Genomic DNA, 14,854 nt, shown 5'->3' on the forward strand with positions numbered 1-14,854 from the left:
TTAATGCAGTTGCAGATTACATATTAATTGATAACAAGCAAATCCATCCACTTAGATAAGAAAAACTCCAAGAAAATTCTCAATTTGATTGAAAAGCTCCAAGAAAATTGTCAATTTGAATGAATATCTTAAACAACAATAACATAGTAGTCTAAATTGTATAGAAACATTCGAATTTTCCTGGAATAGCCTTACGTAAGTAAATGATCATTTAAGAAATTTGTATATTCTTTTACGTAACCATTCCACAAACTTGCACATATGCACAAATAATAATTAACCTAAGCGCGGCGGCAAGTAATAAAAAATCAATTTCTAAAAAACAGTTTCATGGTGGAATCATATCGGGTCTAACAGTTGGTCGGACTGTTTCGCTTCCGTCTTATCGCAATTGTCGGCTTACCCCGCCTCCGCCTGCGTCCGCGTCTCTCTCTCTCGCTCTCTCTCTCTCTTTCTCTCTCTCTCTCTAACGAGCTGAGTAATGTACAAGTTTGAGATTTGATTAAAGAACGGTCTGTTTTGGCTGCCCCACGCATCGAGTTGCTCGCCTTCATGATCGACCAGAACCGGAGCACGAGAACAGAGAGCGTAACGAGCAACTGGAAACGTCATAGAAGCCCGCATTTCGCTCCGGCTGCAGCTGTTAGTAGTTGATTGGTCCGCGCGGTGGCAACTCATCCAAGTGCTAGACAGCGAAGACGAACGCCTAGACCCCCACTCGGAGGCTTTTTTTAATAACTTATCAGTGACCGAGCACACAGTAGCGGGGCGATAATTGCCCGAAGTTTTTGATATAAATTCAACGTATAACACAACCCATTGGCCATTCCAGTTGCAAAGCGCTAGACAAGATGCCTAAGGGAGTGCTGCCGACCGCAGAGCAGATATCCGAGGTGAAGACCCGGTTTCTGGCAAAACTGGCCTCCGAACCGCCGGCAGGTGAGATAGGCTAATCAAGAGCTATATCTGAAATAAATGACTCATGTCTATGCTGTCGTCATCAGTTGCTTTTCATCCCAACGATATGGCGCGAATTCACGATAACGATATGTGGATCTCGCAGCTGCTGGAGGCCTACAATTTGGATGTGGAGAAGACAATTACGCGCTTGTGGGAGAACTGCGAATGGCGCCGGAGTTTCGGAGCTAACGAAATTAACGAGTCCAATGTAAATCAGGAGTATCTACACGATGGCGAAATCTATGTGCACAGTCAGGATAACGAGGGCAAGCCCTTGCTCATTGTCAACATCTCGAAGCACTCGAAGAGCAAGAACCAGGACGATCTAATCCGTCTGGTCGTCTACTGGGTGGAGCGCATCCAGCGCGAAAATTATCTACAGAAAATAACACTCTTCATGGACATGACTGGGTCGGGCCTCAGCAATTTGGACATCGACTTTATTAAGCGCATTATCCAACTGTTCGAGACCAAATATCCGAATGCGCCCAACTACATTCTGGTGCACGAGCTGCCCTTCCTGCTCAATGGTGAGTCCATTCTTAACCACAATTGATTTTGTTTTAAAACTCGTTAATTCCTCTTTTAGCGGCTTTTAAAGTTGTCAAGAACTTCATGCCCGCCGATGCTTTGGAGATACTGCGCGTGACCACCAAAAAGGATATTAACGAGTATGTCAGCAAGGACAACTGCCTGAAGGTCTGGGGCGGCACTGATGAATACTCCTACAAGTTCACACCTAACTAATTCCAGGCATTATATGCATATATATAAATATAATGTAAATAATATAGTTTATTTTCTGAATACCCAACAGGCATTTTTAACTTCCCCGCAGAGGGTGTTCCCTTTTATGCTAACCAAAGAAAGGTCAGAGGTATATGTATATGTTCTTGATCAGTAGCAACAGCTGAGTCGTTATAGCCATGTCCGTCTGTCTGAGTGATCTCTCAGCTTTTAAAGCTCTTGTCAAACCGATTAGACGTGTATATCATATAGCTGTAATGGGAATAATCGGTTAAAAATGAAAAACTTTTTTGTTATTTTTCATGTGCAAAAATTAGCAATGGAATAATATATTATATAGCTACTATAGAAGGGATAAGTTATTGGCAAATTAAATTCTTGTACGAAGTCCCGTTTGTTTTTTTAGCTTAAGCTTTTAATTTTATAAGGTTTATCATGCTGCAGCCCATGAGCGAATTCTTTTAAACTACTCTTATATAGGAAAAATCGGTCAAAAATGAGCTATATAGTAGAATAAGATACAACTTTACCATTGTCTTTACCCAAGCGAGCTTCATACTGGGATACTATATTATAAAGTTCACATCGGAAGAAAGACAAGCAAAATGTTGTTGTTTTTAAACTTGGCAATTCACTTCTCCAAAATCCGCAAAACCACTTCAATAACGCTCCACTATATCATATATTAAACATCAAGACGTATTTTAGCCACATGCGGCAAGGGTATTAAGTTTGCGGCGTGTCAAACTGCAAAGCTTGAGTGCAAGCTTTTGCTGATTTCGCTCAGCCAAGCTTTCGCTCAATGCGCAAAACTCATTTAAATGCAGTCGGCGTAGGGAAACGATCACGTTCTATTGCAGCAGCAGCAGAAGCAGCAGCAGCAGCGGCAGAGGCGGGCGATAGCTGCCCTTTTCAAGGCGTTCCATTGGGTGTATTGGTGCTCCACATCGCCTCGCACGCGAATCGACTGCCAATTACCGATCGCTGATCGCTGAACAAAACCGTTAGTTGGTCGCCGACGCTCGTGTAAAGCACTTGCATTCGTTAATTGTCGCTTGTCGCTGGAAATATTGGAAACTAAAATCTTATCGCTTTATCGTGCTGAGAAAGTGGATTATCGATTTGACGAGTGGCACGCGATAAGCACAGAACTAAACTTAACTGTTTTTCACAGTTAATTTAGTCTGCGCACAATTGTCGCTGGCATCGTGTGTTCACAATGGGCGTTACAGTTAAAAATCCCAGCGCAGCGCAAATCGAGGAGCTGCGCCAAAAATTCAACACCAAATATGCCGCCTCGCCGCCTGCAGGTGAGTGCATTTGACCTCCACGTGCAGCAGCTTATTCACTCAGGTGTCAGCCCCAGAGCCGCTCGACTATCAAGTGTTATGTATATACGCATTATGGCTTACATACTTATATGCATATTTACAGAACAGTTTTAATGAGACGCATGGGAGTCGCATATCGCTTGTGGAAAGCCATTTGTAGTCATAAAATATTATTACAATCGATTGCTTATTTACTTTGTGAACACAATACTTTTTTTTTTGTTGATTACGGAACTAAATGGCGCGACTGGCTGTTTAAATAAAAGATAAATAAATTCAGAACTTCAACCTTCAGCTGATCTTCACTGATCTTTAGTGGATATGGAAACTCAATTTTAAAAATGTATTTCCCGGGTTAATTATTTTAAATATCTCTACAATATTTATTTTAAATTGTTTAATTAATCGATTTGTCAACTTTATTAAACCTTATCCAAAATTGAAAATGGGCTAGGATTGTATATAAGAGACATTAAGGATTGTAGATAAAAGATATTTGGGTGTAGAATTGTAAATAAAAGGCATTAAGGATCGAATCCTAATATTGTAGAGGAGATGTCGAAGTTCAGAGTTCTGCTTTCAAGAAATCTTCCAACTTCTTCATTGATCCATTATTATAACTGATGTCAGTCCTCATTATGCCTAATGACCAATGAAAATGGCCAATAAGCAATTAGAATTGTTATGTATAAAAACCCAAGCTCACAAATATCAACATTATTTTTGTTGGTTTTATTATAGAACCCTTTCACCCGATCGACATTGATCGCATACGCAACGATCATGTCTGGCTACAACGTTTTCTGGAAATGCACGATCTGGATATAGAGACGTCCTTTACTAAGCTCTGGGAAACCTGCACTTGGCGTCAATCTTACGGTGCCAATGACCTGACCGAGGACAAACTGAATCAGGAGTACCTGACTGAGGGATCCGTATTTGTGCACGGTGTCGATGTGGATGGCAAGCCGCTGCTCATCTTTCGGGTCCGATTGCACAGCAAATCCAAGAATCTGGATGAACTGATACGCATCGTCGTCTACTGGATAGAGCGCAAGCAGCGCGAGAGCCACTTGACCCAGTTGAGCATATTCTTTGATATGGCCGGCACGGGACTGGCAACAATGGATCTGGACTTCGTCAAGCGGATTGTGGAAACTTTTAAGCTCTACTATCCCAATGCTCTCAACTATATACTGGTTTTTGAGCTGGCTTGGGTTCTGAATGGTGGGTTTGGCAGCTCTTCAGCTTGAACTTTGACACTCAACATTTTGCACCTGTTTGTAGCCGCCTTTAAGGTCATCAAAGCTCTGCTGCCGCCCAAGGCGGTCGAGATATTGAAAATGATATCGAAAAAGGACGTCACGCAGTATGTGCCCAAGGACAATTGTCTGGTCAGCTGGGGTGGCAATGACAGCTACGAATTCCAATTTGTGCCCGAATCCAAACGAGCGCCACCCAAACCGAAGGCCGCCAACGCCGGCGATGACGACCAGCCACATGAGGACATGGGCTTGGACAAGAAGGTAAGTGACCCATAACCCAGAGCTAAATACGTATGTCTATATATATATATATGTGTGTGTGTGTGTGTGTGTGTGTGCAGTTCTTTATTTGGGTGTGTTTCATTTGAGCTGTTGTGCTTTGGGCCAGCCGGAAGTTTGTCTATTAATTGCTTTACCTGACCACCAGACACGCGAGCAACATTTGCTGCTCCTCTAATTGATTTACATTGTAAGCGCGTATTGATTTAGGGTGCGCTGCAGGTTGCGTGTCCTGCGCGTGCATAATAAACCCGTAGGGTCCACTGTTATTTGCTATTTACGGCCATTTCTTTGACATATTGCAAAAGTTTCGCTTTCGTTTGCGCTCTCTAGTCTCTCTCTCGCTCTCTCTCTCTCTCTCTAGTGTCTGCTCGCTGAAGCGTTGCAAGGCGTTGACCTGAAAAAAAAACACACAAAAATAATAAAATAGAACACTCGTGGAATACATTATAAATAATTCCCAAGTGCACCCCATTTGGCGTTGAGCCGCCGCTCGTCTGACCAACAAATTTTTCATATTCATTTTCTCTTTATTCATTTATCGCTCGCCCGCCCGCATTCTGTGTAAACGTAATTGAATTAACATGAATCGCAATTGAACATTCGATGCAATCGGCCGAACAGCTGTTCCCAGAGTCCGATCGCAGAGCCGAAAGCTTTTTGGTTTGCCAGCGAGCTTTAGTGTGTTTGTCTTTTGCTTTTTGTGTTGTTGCTTTTGCGGTGCTTTTAGTTGTGTTTCCACGTTTGTCGCGGTACGTCGGCAAGACGTCATCAGCTGTCTAAAATATCAGTGTATTAACTTAATATCCGATATAAATACTTCCGTTTCTGCGCAATCTGCGACTTGTAAAAGTAGCTACAAAATATATTAACCGAAAGACCAAAAAGAATGCAAAAGAAATCAAGAGACGGAACACACAGCTCTTCTACAAACATGCCCAGGGTAGGTGGTGTCGACTTATATACATAGCTATGTATGCGTTTTTGTTTTTTGTGTATTGGTGATCATGGCTGTGCTGTGGTGTGTGCTGCTTATGCTAAACAAAGCATAACAACGACATCGGAAAAGGTGTACAGAACGAAAACGAATTCCAATTGATATTCAAGATGTGTAGACGTGAATTTAACCTTGCTTAGCTACTTGCAGCACTTCTGGTTTTATATTTGAGGATTTGTAATTCAATCCAGTCAAAATTTGCATATTCGTTTTTAAAACCGTTTTGATTTCTCTCTTTGAGCAGATGCTGTGCGTAGCGCATTGCTCGCTGCTACGTCACAATGCTTCTATTACTGTTAATGTTATCGATATATCTGTTAGTACGCTGATAACGCAAAGTGCGAGCAAAATATATGTATGCAGTTAAACAATTACTTTTGAAATGAAGTATAGAATATAACTTTGTATGCTCTTTAAAGCTTTGCAGACGTCATTCGTAACTTTAAAATTAAATAAAATAACTCGAACTTGTCGCACGCTACGATATTCACGGGCTACTTTGAGTATAACAGTCGCTCTGTTAATAACAGCAGCCTAACAGAACGTGCAGCTAAGTTTGCAATAGCTAACCAGTTAATTTGCGATTTATCTTAACAACAATAATAATAACGGCGGTTTATTATTCTCTGCCTCAAAGTGTCGGTCTTTATAACAAAGGTATAGCTAGTTTGTTATATACAAAAACCAAACTGTTGAAGCACTGTTTTATGCGGAAAAGCAAAACACAAATACCAACATATGCGGCGTATTATGGGCGTGCAAATTATTTCCAAGTAAATCAAATCAATTTGCCAAACGTCCTCCAATTCTGTGCTCAAGTGGGGCCAAGAGTGTATGAATGGCACTTGCGAAAATCGCAGAGCTCAGCATGAATCGATTGATGGATAGTCTTGCCATCGGAGAAGGGCTGCCAGCGAGCGGCTCAGCTTGAAATAGAATCCATTCATTGTCTGTGTGTCTCTCTCTTTGCCAGGTAACCTTCTCGAAGAGCGTTCTGATGGCGCCGCACGACTCAAGCTTTGGCGAGCTGCACACACCCTCCGATAATGGGGGTAAGTCATAAATGTGCCTCATATCTGCCAACTATTTGCAAAACATATACAACATTGCTTTTAAAATCAGTTACATCTCGCTGAGATTTAATGAAACTTTGTTATTTCGTTTGAACATAAATTTAAAAAATTTTTATAGTTTGATTATCAAAACGTACTATTTATTTCCTATCTACATATATATTGTATCTGCTGTACAGTTATGTTGCAATTGGCGCCCAAAGAATTTGTCAATATTTGCCCACAAAGTGGGGAAGCAAAGTTAAGCATCAAGAACATTTCCAGTCAACCGGTCGCTTATAAGGTACGTGCTCCATTCCTCCGCTGCATCCAATTAAATTTCAACGCATCATCGCATCGTTATAGATTCAAACCACATCGCCAGAAAAGTTTCGAGTTCGTCCACGCTGTGGTGTGGTGCAGCCGAATGAAACCACCGATGTGAGCATTTGGCTAAAGCCGGACCATACGCTGAGCTCAGATGGGAAAGATAAATTCCTTGTAATGGCAACTAACTCGCCGGATGGGGGAAGCGGCGCACAAGAAGTTCAAGAATTGTGGAGAGAGAAGACTGCAAATGATTCAGATGTGGAGAACTATCGTCTTGTTTGTCGTCTCGATGAGAAGAAGGACTGTGGCGCCAAAAGCGATAGCCAAGTGAACAGTCGCGTACGTTTGATCAGCTTGAGATACCTGTGATTGCATTTTTCTATTCAATGTTTCGTTTAACCCTCACAGGAATTCGGTGCCGAACAGATGCAGTTGCAGGCCAAGAAAATGGAAGCTCAATTGAACTTTACAAAACATTTACAATACGCTACATTAGCTTTGTTATTGCTGCTCTTTATTGGTTTCGGCTTTCTAATGTTCGAGCAGATGCATCATACATCGGGGGGGGGTCGTCCTCATCATCATTCTTCTGGTGGAGGAAGCGGTCACAAACCTACAGCATATACGTGTCCCAAGCGCAAATAATATTTACTGTCTCAATGCAATCTGACCATCCAAGACGAAGCCACTGCCAGCGACCAAATCGAACCCAGCAACAATAACAACGAAAACAACAACAAAAACCAGAACAACGACGACTACAAAATGCACAGAGAGGACTGCGCTTGTGATTTAGGCCTAGGCCTGGAATACACTGATGACGAATTCGATTGTTTAGAAGCGTTACTCCTGGCTCACCTTCAATTGTCCCTGCGCAGTGGCCAAGGCGTTGGCGGTCAGATGGGCGGTGTTGCCAATGGTGGTCATCTGCTTGGTCTTGTTGCATTCGCACGTAAAATAGCTCGCGTGATTCTTTCACTCTCCTTGCTGTGCTGCATACTATTCCTAAGCTTCTATCTGGGTAGCAACTATGACGGCCACAATGAAGGCGGTGCTCACATCGATTCGTCAACAACAACCACCGACCTATCTCTGGTCGACACCAGCATCAATTCAGCGGCAGCAGCAGCAGCAGCAGTTCATGGCAATCAACCAGCAGAATCATATTCCATGTAGTCGGAAAATATATATATACATATATATATGTTATCTTGATATATATATATATATGTGCATATACTTATACAAAATTACTATATAGATGAGCACATAAATTAGTATTGTATTTTAAATTGAGTAAATGGGCAGCATCCACCCCGTTTGCATTTATAAGATTTACACATTTGCTATTTGCATGGGCTAGATGCTCGAGTCGTGAATTTTTCTTCTTTCGTAGCCGCTTGAAACAATGGATTTGTAGTTACTTCATGTATGATATTTGTAAATTATAAACAGTTAATATTAATAATTAAAAAGTTGATTAGTTTGTAAATAAGTGTTTTAGTTCGTTTTGTTCCGGCTTTTGCAATAGCTTTTATTGCTATTTTGCGAATACATACAAATTTCACTATATATTTAAAACAAAATCAGTTAAATAAACATTTTATTCAATTGGCTTAAAGTAGTAAGTGTAGCTGCGCATATGAATGCGGCTAAAATAAACAAATGAAACGTTCATTGACGTTTCTATTAATCCTTCTTGCGTCCACGTTTAGCTGCTGTCTTTTTGACCGTCTTACCGGCATCGCCGGTTGAGGGGCTTGTATCGATAGCTGCGGCAGCTGTGTCGTCATCCTTTAAATCTGTCCCTGTTTGCTCCTTGGCTGCTTCAACAGCAGCTGCCTTTGGCTTCTTGCTGGCTGGCACATTCTCCTTTTGCTTCTCTTTCACGTCGGACTCGACCAGAAACACACTGTGCTGACCACCGCCGGATGCCATCAGCATGCGTTTGTTTTGTGTATTCTTGCTGCTCACCACAACCGGTTCCAGCTCATCGTCGCCATCACCCACACCTAGCTGATGATTGGATCCCATGCCCCAGGAATACAGTTTACCATCGGTGGTAATGGCATAGGAGCAAGCCTCACCGCAACCCACAAATGTGGTCTTGCCGCTGAGCTCTTTGATTGGCGTTAGCTCGGACACCACTTCCTTGACATCGCCCACCCCCAAGCGTCCATAGTCGGGACGCCCAATGGCAAAGCAGCGCATTGCATTGTCCAGCACCAGTGTATGATGCTGACCACCAGCGATCTGCTTGACATCCTTCAACTCGGTTTTGATGGGTATAAGAACGCGTTCGGCTTCCTTTGCGTGCGCCAGCTGCTTATAATTGTTTAGGCCCACGGCCCAAATGACCTCAGTCTGCGACTCCCGCAGGAATGTGCAGTAGTTGGTAGCCCAAATTGCTTCAAATGGCTTGGCGCGCTTTATGATTAGCTGGTCTGGGCGCAATAAGTCGCGCTTACCCCGGCGTCCTACGAAATAGCACATATTTAATGTTTAGCACATGGCACACTACGACATTTTATGTGAAAATACTCACCCTCGCCACCAACCGAACGCTCAGCGATGCGACCCAGCTGCCCTTGCTCGGCACAACCCACGGTGAAGACTTTGCCCGCCGTGGTAAGAATAACCAAGTGGTCGGCGCCAGATGCGATGCTGCAGCAAACCATGCCCTCAAGCAGATTGATGGGCGTGCGCTTGTTACCATCAATAGTAAGTCCCATGTTGCCATGCGAGTCCCGGAACGAGCCCCAAGCGAAAACACGACCATCCTCCAGTAGGCAAGCCGAGTGCGAGTCGCCCGCCGAAATGCAAAGCGCTTTGCCAGGCAAATCGATAAGAGCCGGCGTCGATTCGCTGCCTTCTTCGCTGGTGTCACGGCCAAGCGCACCCTCGTCATTGCAACCAAACGAGTAGACATCGCCATTCTTTGTCAGCACCAAACAGTGCATGCCGCCAGCACAGACATCCACTGGATTTGGTATGCTCTCAATTAAAGCTGGACGCTTGCGCTCCAAGACGTCCTCGCCAAGGCCCAGCTGCCCGGTATCGCCAGTGCCGCAGACTAAAACGTTGCCAATTATTTGACGACGCTCCGGCAATTCCAGATGGAATATCATTCGCGCCCTTTTTGCTTTTGTGGGCTGCATCGTCTTTTCCTCTTCGGCATTATTATTATTTGTGAGTACCTTGCGTCGTGGCATTTTCGCTGTCCGTTAACTGATAAATTTCACAATTTTCTTTCACAAAACTAGAAAAACATCAACATGTATGTAAATATATATGAATGCATGAATGTATACATAAATATACATGTATGTGGTATGTTTATATGTAAGGTTAGGTGTTACCGCCAAACCGATGCCGATGCGTGTGGCTGCTTACTCACAATGGAATTTAAACTGGCGTGCGCTTGGCTTGAGTGGTGCGACTGATTTCTACAGTGGTTTTTGGACGAGTGAAAAACCAAATAGCCAAAGTGTTTGGTGGTTGTATCATGAAGACAAATATAGCTAATCCAGCATGAAATGCGCGGGAAGGCGGCTAACACAGATTGTTGCAGCTGCGTAGCGCAGTGTTGCATTCAGCCGCTGTCGAAGCATATCGAATAATTCTAATCGTTTCAATTCGATAGCTAGTGCTGATCGAAGTTAAAAAATGTTGGTAATTCTGCTGTTCCTTTATTTGAAACTCAAGTAAATCTAACTCCTCCTCCTCCTTCTCATTGTAGCTAATTCAAATATTCATAGACAAACCGTGTTATAATTGTGTTCATATTTCGAACCGTCGGCCAATGCAAATTCTGTAGATTATCCGATTCTTGGAGCCACACTTCTGGATAAGTGTGGGGCAATACATGCATTACTGGCAAGCCTAATTAAATTAATTTTTTATAAATTACTTTACATAATACTTTACATAAAAAACTAACCCTTGGCTAGAAACGAATAGTGATCATCATCTATGTCGCTGTCATGATCCTTTAACTTGTAAAACAGCTGATGGCACGGATCAAGTTGACCCGATGCCCGCAGCTCCTCCTCAATGTTCGCCAGGCGTTCGTGTAAATTATATGTACGTTCATATCGGCTCATATAGATTTGGTCTGGTGCGCCAATCAAATTAAAAGAGATGACCAAACTCTATGAATTGCAAAGTTGTCTTTAAATAATTGATTAACAATAATTTGATGCTTACGATGCGATTTAATGGTATAGTTTCCGCCCGCACAAAGCTTTTGGATCCAATCAGTGGATAGGTATTATCGGTAATGCCGTTTACAGAGTCGTGGGCATCAAAGAAAACCAGCTGCGGTACAATAATAATGATGACAAACAGATAAAAGACATCCTGCCACTCACCAGCAAGCCGATCCGATTGCGCCCAAGCTCATTGCGGAAAAAGAAATTCAGTTTCTTAGCCATGTTCAGTAAAATGGCACAGGAGACAGCGCCATCCGTGGCGCCCACATAATGGCGGGTTGTTTCCACAAACTTCGAGTCGTAATGACAGCTAAGCAGTAGAAACTGTTTTGCGTTCGGATGCAGAACTCCCACCACATTGGTCAGTGGAAATGTGTCGGAAAACTCATCACGAGTTGCAACAAAGCCAAGCGTACGCAGTTCTTCGATGAGAAAGTCGCACACCAACGAATGGCCACGGGAGCCTGGCCAACGTGGTATTAATAGCTTTGCAAGCGTGGCATTGAAATGTTTCTCCTCATTGGATGATATCTGCGTCGATGTACGCTGAGTCGACTGCCAAAGCCAAAAGTTGAACAATAGCAGGACAAGGCCGACTCCACAGGTACACAAAGCTATGCGCAACATTGAAAGGTGTTAGACCGGGCACTCAAGACCGAAAACTAATAGCCAGCAGCCAGTCATGCCTGACGGTGGATATATTCAATTGGTTTTGGGCTGAAACGGATGCATTAGCCACACGTACAAGCAACCATATCTTGGGGTGATCCAATAATAACTATATGGTAAACTTCTTTATACACTTTTACAATATTCTCATAATTGATACATTTACAAGTTTATTAAGAACTCTGGAAGTTCAAATTTTTAAAATACATTTTGATAAAGAGCCTTAAAAGTGTTCTTTGCATTTTGTAAAATCATAATTATAAAAAGTATAGTAGTTGCCAGTTCATTGGGTTAATATTGGCATATAGTAGTGGGGATTACTTTCAGCAAATATTTTTGTTTAGCTAAAAACTAAGATATCTGGAAAAATATGCACAAATGCCCAATTAACATTATAATTAACAACTAAATCATAATTCTATTTCATTATTTAACTAAGTCAAAGCTAATATAAATGACTTCGGGGAATGTTGGAATATTAAAATCAATTTCCGGCACACCGAATTCAATTACCCTTGCAGACATAGCTATAGAGTAGACTTGGCATTGGATTAATTATTTCCATCGAACATTTGTTCTTATGGCAACGCATATGGCGTTCCGAATCTAGCCGGAATAACAAAATTATATCGCATTACAATTATGGGCCTTTCAACCGAATAGAAACAAACAGACAAACTGATCTAGTCAGATGATCGATAGAATAGTCATGTATATACAAAAGTATATCATCTGCAAGGGTATATAAGTGTAAATAAGCTGACATCGATTAATTTACATATGGTTATAACACGGATGTAGATAAATTGTTGCGCTAAGTAGAAAACTTTCGAATTTACAACATTTACAAGAGTGTCAACATGCTGACAGCTGCCACACCCCCACGCACACTCACACCCGCAATCACAATTGTCCGGGTATTACCCAGAAACCTTGAAACAATAGGAAAAAAAATAAACGTTGCGTTGGTGCAGGAAACTTAAATCAACCAACTCATCGCTGCATGTCGCGCCGTTTGAGCACATCGAAAATGACATCCGATGCGTTTTGCTTGTTTGCAGAATCAGCAGCCGACTCATCCTCCGAGTCGGTTTGTTCCAGAAGCGGCGCAGTGAGTGTTGCATGAGTGCCAGCTGAATTACCATGAACGCCAACAATCACATTACCTTTGTTGAAGTCGTACTCAGCGCACATGTCCTCGCCATCGTCTTCAAGTTGCAGCGCCAGCTGTTGCTTGTTTAGCTTCGCCATGCTGGAATATTTGTGCAGCAGGTGACAGGCGATGCCTGCCAGACAGACCGCCAGGCCGACCAGGTTGATGGGACTGAGCTGGTCGCCTTTGAGCGCCACAGCTAGAGCCAGCTGGCAAATATCCTTGAAAATGCCCGCTATGGACAGCGTCAGGCTGGATGTTTTGCAGAGCACTAGAAATTCGCTGACCTCCATGAAAAATGCTATAAATGCGCCGAGTGTAATGCGGGCAAGCGTCCAAATAACATCCGCCTCGGAGACATTATGCAGATTTTCTAGCACTTTATAGAGCTTAGGTCCTGCAAACAGAGTGAAATACGTTAACATGTTGAACTAACTATGAACATAAATCCACTGTGCACCTTCAATGAACAATACTAGCGGCAACAGCGATGCAATCATCCAGGGCTGCATATGGTATATCATGTCAATGGGATTGTGCAGACCCAGCTTGGATTTTTGCATAATAAACTGCGCAAAACTCCAGCGCAGACCGCTGCTCAGCGAGGCAAACAGTATGAAGAAGAAGCCCAGCGTATTAAACTGAGTCGACTTGTAGGTAAACATAAACAGGCCTAGGCCTATTAGACCCACTATGAGCACTAAAGACCAGCTCTAGAAAACAATTGGTTTTAATATAATTATTATATTTATAATGCAAAGCCACGCTCACCTTGCGCTCCAGTCCCAGCAAGATGGCAAAGAGCAGTATAAAGACAATGGTCGAGGATTTGGTCATAGTATACAACGATATAGGCACCAGTGCAAGGCCCCAATTGGAGAAACCAATATCAATGCCGCTGGCAACGCCCGTTGGCGCCATTTTCCGCACAGCCACCCGCCAGTCCAGCTGGACGCGCGTCTTGCCCACACGCATCTTATAGATGCTGCGCACCAGTGCAGCCAGCATAAACTTCAATATTAAATGATACGTGACAATGGTGAGCGGAAAGGGCAGCTCCCGATTGATGTCCGTCTGATAGAAGGTGAGCGTTATGGACAGCGATAGATATAGCAGTATTGTGGCCAGCGTCCCAATGGCCATCTGCATGAACCGCGCATCCGCATGCCGTGTCATTCCGTCGTGCGTGTACTGCTGCGGTGCAGACGTGGCGTCGCTGCCGTTATTCCCGTTGTCGCTGCTGTTGCTCTGCGCGTATTTAAAGTTAGCGTGCGACGACAGCTGTCGGCGCTCTTGACTAGCGCTAGCATTTTTGTGAGTCAAGTCGTGACTTAGTTCGACCTCTTCAATGTTGTTTTCGGCATCGGCGTCGCTGCCAACGTCGACGTCGCCGGTGTTGAGGCGTTCATACTTGGGGCCAACCATTATCTAGATAACATGCATGTACGCCCGACGGGCGACGGAAACAATTATTGCGATGTACATGTACAAGGCAGCAGCCGGGAGAGTCTCTTAGCCCGTTATCTACAATTTTACGGACGCGGGGACCGTGCCATATGTTTCCACTTTTAGTATTGTAGCTTTTATTGTTTTTCTCTTTGCAAAGTTGGCCAGTTGACGTTATCTAAGTAGCTTAATGGATTGCTTCAGCGTTCGCCTGAGTCAGCAGCCGGGTGGAAATGATTTTACGTTTTCATTATGCCTCTTGGCCACTCTTTATACGTCTAAAAGCTAGCTGCCAACTGTTTATACAGTGTTTGTTGTTTTATTCTGTTAGCCAGGTTGACGTCTTGTCCACTGTGTTGGTAAGCGCCGCGAGCTACTTGCGATATATTGCAACTATATATCGATATAAATAAA

General features: G+C 43.2%; 5 protein-coding genes across 7 annotated transcripts; 2 read left to right on the forward strand and 3 right to left on the reverse strand.

Moving 5' to 3' along the window:
- The first annotated feature begins 125 nt into the window (after positions 1–125).
- LOC135432737 (motile sperm domain-containing protein 2) lies at positions 126–1,769 on the forward strand. Of its 2 annotated transcripts, none has more exons than XM_064688535.1 (4): positions 126–195; positions 327–939; positions 1,005–1,490; positions 1,550–1,769. In XM_064688535.1, the coding sequence occupies exons 2-4, from the start codon at positions 852–854 to the stop codon at positions 1,705–1,707; spliced, it is 732 nt and encodes a 243-aa protein (XP_064544605.1). In that variant the 5' UTR covers positions 126–195; positions 327–851; the 3' UTR covers positions 1,708–1,769. The 2 variants fall into 2 exon arrangements, with proteins under 2 accessions (XP_064544605.1, XP_064544606.1); XM_064688536.1 differs by having other exon boundaries at positions 177–195; positions 833–939.
- An 816-nt stretch (positions 1,770–2,585) lies between these two features.
- Positions 2,586–8,456, forward strand: LOC135432733 (motile sperm domain-containing protein 2-like). 2 transcript variants are annotated; one of them, XM_064688529.1, is made up of 7 exons: positions 2,586–3,017; positions 3,780–4,265; positions 4,326–4,564; positions 6,553–6,631; positions 6,832–6,935; positions 6,998–7,300; positions 7,370–8,456. In XM_064688529.1, the coding sequence occupies exons 1-7, from the start codon at positions 2,927–2,929 to the stop codon at positions 7,604–7,606; spliced, it is 1,539 nt and encodes a 512-aa protein (XP_064544599.1). In that variant the 5' UTR covers positions 2,586–2,926; the 3' UTR covers positions 7,607–8,456. The 2 variants fall into 2 exon arrangements, with proteins under 2 accessions (XP_064544599.1, XP_064544600.1); XM_064688530.1 differs by lacking the exons at positions 2,586–3,017; positions 3,780–4,265; positions 4,326–4,564 and adding an exon at positions 5,347–5,525.
- A 79-nt stretch (positions 8,457–8,535) lies between these two features.
- Positions 8,536–10,511, reverse strand: Rcc1 (Regulator of chromosome condensation 1). The gene is made up of 3 exons (XM_064688532.1): positions 10,359–10,511; positions 9,507–10,220; positions 8,536–9,438 (listed from the first exon to the last, which is right to left on the reverse strand). Exons 2-3 carry the CDS (start codon positions 10,171–10,173, stop codon positions 8,651–8,653), a joined length of 1,455 nt encoding a protein of 484 aa, XP_064544602.1. The 5' UTR covers positions 10,174–10,220; positions 10,359–10,511; the 3' UTR covers positions 8,536–8,650.
- Positions 10,512–10,634: 123 nt separating this feature from the next.
- LOC135432736 (glutaminyl-peptide cyclotransferase-like) lies at positions 10,635–11,838 on the reverse strand. The gene is made up of 4 exons (XM_064688534.1): positions 11,332–11,838; positions 11,168–11,278; positions 10,902–11,112; positions 10,635–10,843 (listed from the first exon to the last, which is right to left on the reverse strand). The coding sequence occupies exons 1-4, from the start codon at positions 11,797–11,799 to the stop codon at positions 10,701–10,703; spliced, it is 933 nt and encodes a 310-aa protein (XP_064544604.1). The 5' UTR covers positions 11,800–11,838; the 3' UTR covers positions 10,635–10,700.
- Positions 11,839–11,991: 153 nt separating this feature from the next.
- On the reverse strand, positions 11,992–14,806 carry LOC135432734 (solute carrier family 35 member C2). Its single transcript, XM_064688531.1, has 3 exons — positions 13,766–14,806; positions 13,455–13,707; positions 11,992–13,391 (listed from the first exon to the last, which is right to left on the reverse strand). The coding sequence occupies exons 1-3, from the start codon at positions 14,417–14,419 to the stop codon at positions 12,835–12,837; spliced, it is 1,464 nt and encodes a 487-aa protein (XP_064544601.1). The 5' UTR covers positions 14,420–14,806; the 3' UTR covers positions 11,992–12,834.
- Between the last annotated feature and the right edge of the window lie 48 nt (positions 14,807–14,854).

Source organism: Drosophila montana, unplaced genomic scaffold, assembly GCF_035044405.1.
Source record: "Drosophila montana isolate Dmon_TW-CO22-7 unplaced genomic scaffold, ASM3504440v1 contig_3213_1, whole genome shotgun sequence".
Lineage (NCBI taxonomy): Eukaryota > Metazoa > Arthropoda > Insecta > Diptera > Drosophilidae > Drosophila > Drosophila montana.

Coding starts and splice junctions, on each gene's coding strand:
- LOC135432737 (XM_064688535.1), top strand. CDS start 852: ATGCCTAAGGGAGTGCTGCCGACCGCAGAGCAGATATCCGAGGTGAAG. Junction 940..1,004: donor GGCCTCCGAACCGCCGGCAG/GTGAGATAGGCT, acceptor TGTCGTCATCAG/TTGCTTTTCATCCCAACGAT. Junction 1,491..1,549: donor GCTGCCCTTCCTGCTCAATG/GTGAGTCCATTC, acceptor TTCCTCTTTTAG/CGGCTTTTAAAGTTGTCAAG.
- LOC135432733 (XM_064688529.1), top strand. CDS start 2,927: ATGGGCGTTACAGTTAAAAATCCCAGCGCAGCGCAAATCGAGGAGCTG. Junction 4,266..4,325: donor GCTGGCTTGGGTTCTGAATG/GTGGGTTTGGCA, acceptor ACCTGTTTGTAG/CCGCCTTTAAGGTCATCAAA. Junction 4,565..6,552: donor ACATGGGCTTGGACAAGAAG/GTAAGTGACCCA, acceptor TCTCTTTGCCAG/GTAACCTTCTCGAAGAGCGT.
- Rcc1 (XM_064688532.1), bottom strand. CDS start 10,173: ATGCCACGACGCAAGGTACTCACAAATAATAATAATGCCGAAGAGGAA. Junction 9,439..9,506: donor GCGTTCGGTTGGTGGCGAGG/GTGAGTATTTTC, acceptor GCTATTTCGTAG/GACGCCGGGGTAAGCGCGAC.
- LOC135432736 (XM_064688534.1), bottom strand. CDS start 11,799: ATGTTGCGCATAGCTTTGTGTACCTGTGGAGTCGGCCTTGTCCTGCTA. Junction 11,279..11,331: donor GCAATCGGATCGGCTTGCTG/GTGAGTGGCAGG, acceptor ATTGTACCGCAG/CTGGTTTTCTTTGATGCCCA. Junction 10,844..10,901: donor CTATTCGTTTCTAGCCAAGG/GTTAGTTTTTTA, acceptor TAATTTAATTAG/GCTTGCCAGTAATGCATGTA.
- LOC135432734 (XM_064688531.1), bottom strand. CDS start 14,419: ATGGTTGGCCCCAAGTATGAACGCCTCAACACCGGCGACGTCGACGTT. Junction 13,708..13,765: donor TGCTGGGACTGGAGCGCAAG/GTGAGCGTGGCT, acceptor ATTGTTTTCTAG/AGCTGGTCTTTAGTGCTCAT. Junction 13,392..13,454: donor GCTAGTATTGTTCATTGAAG/GTGCACAGTGGA, acceptor CTCTGTTTGCAG/GACCTAAGCTCTATAAAGTG.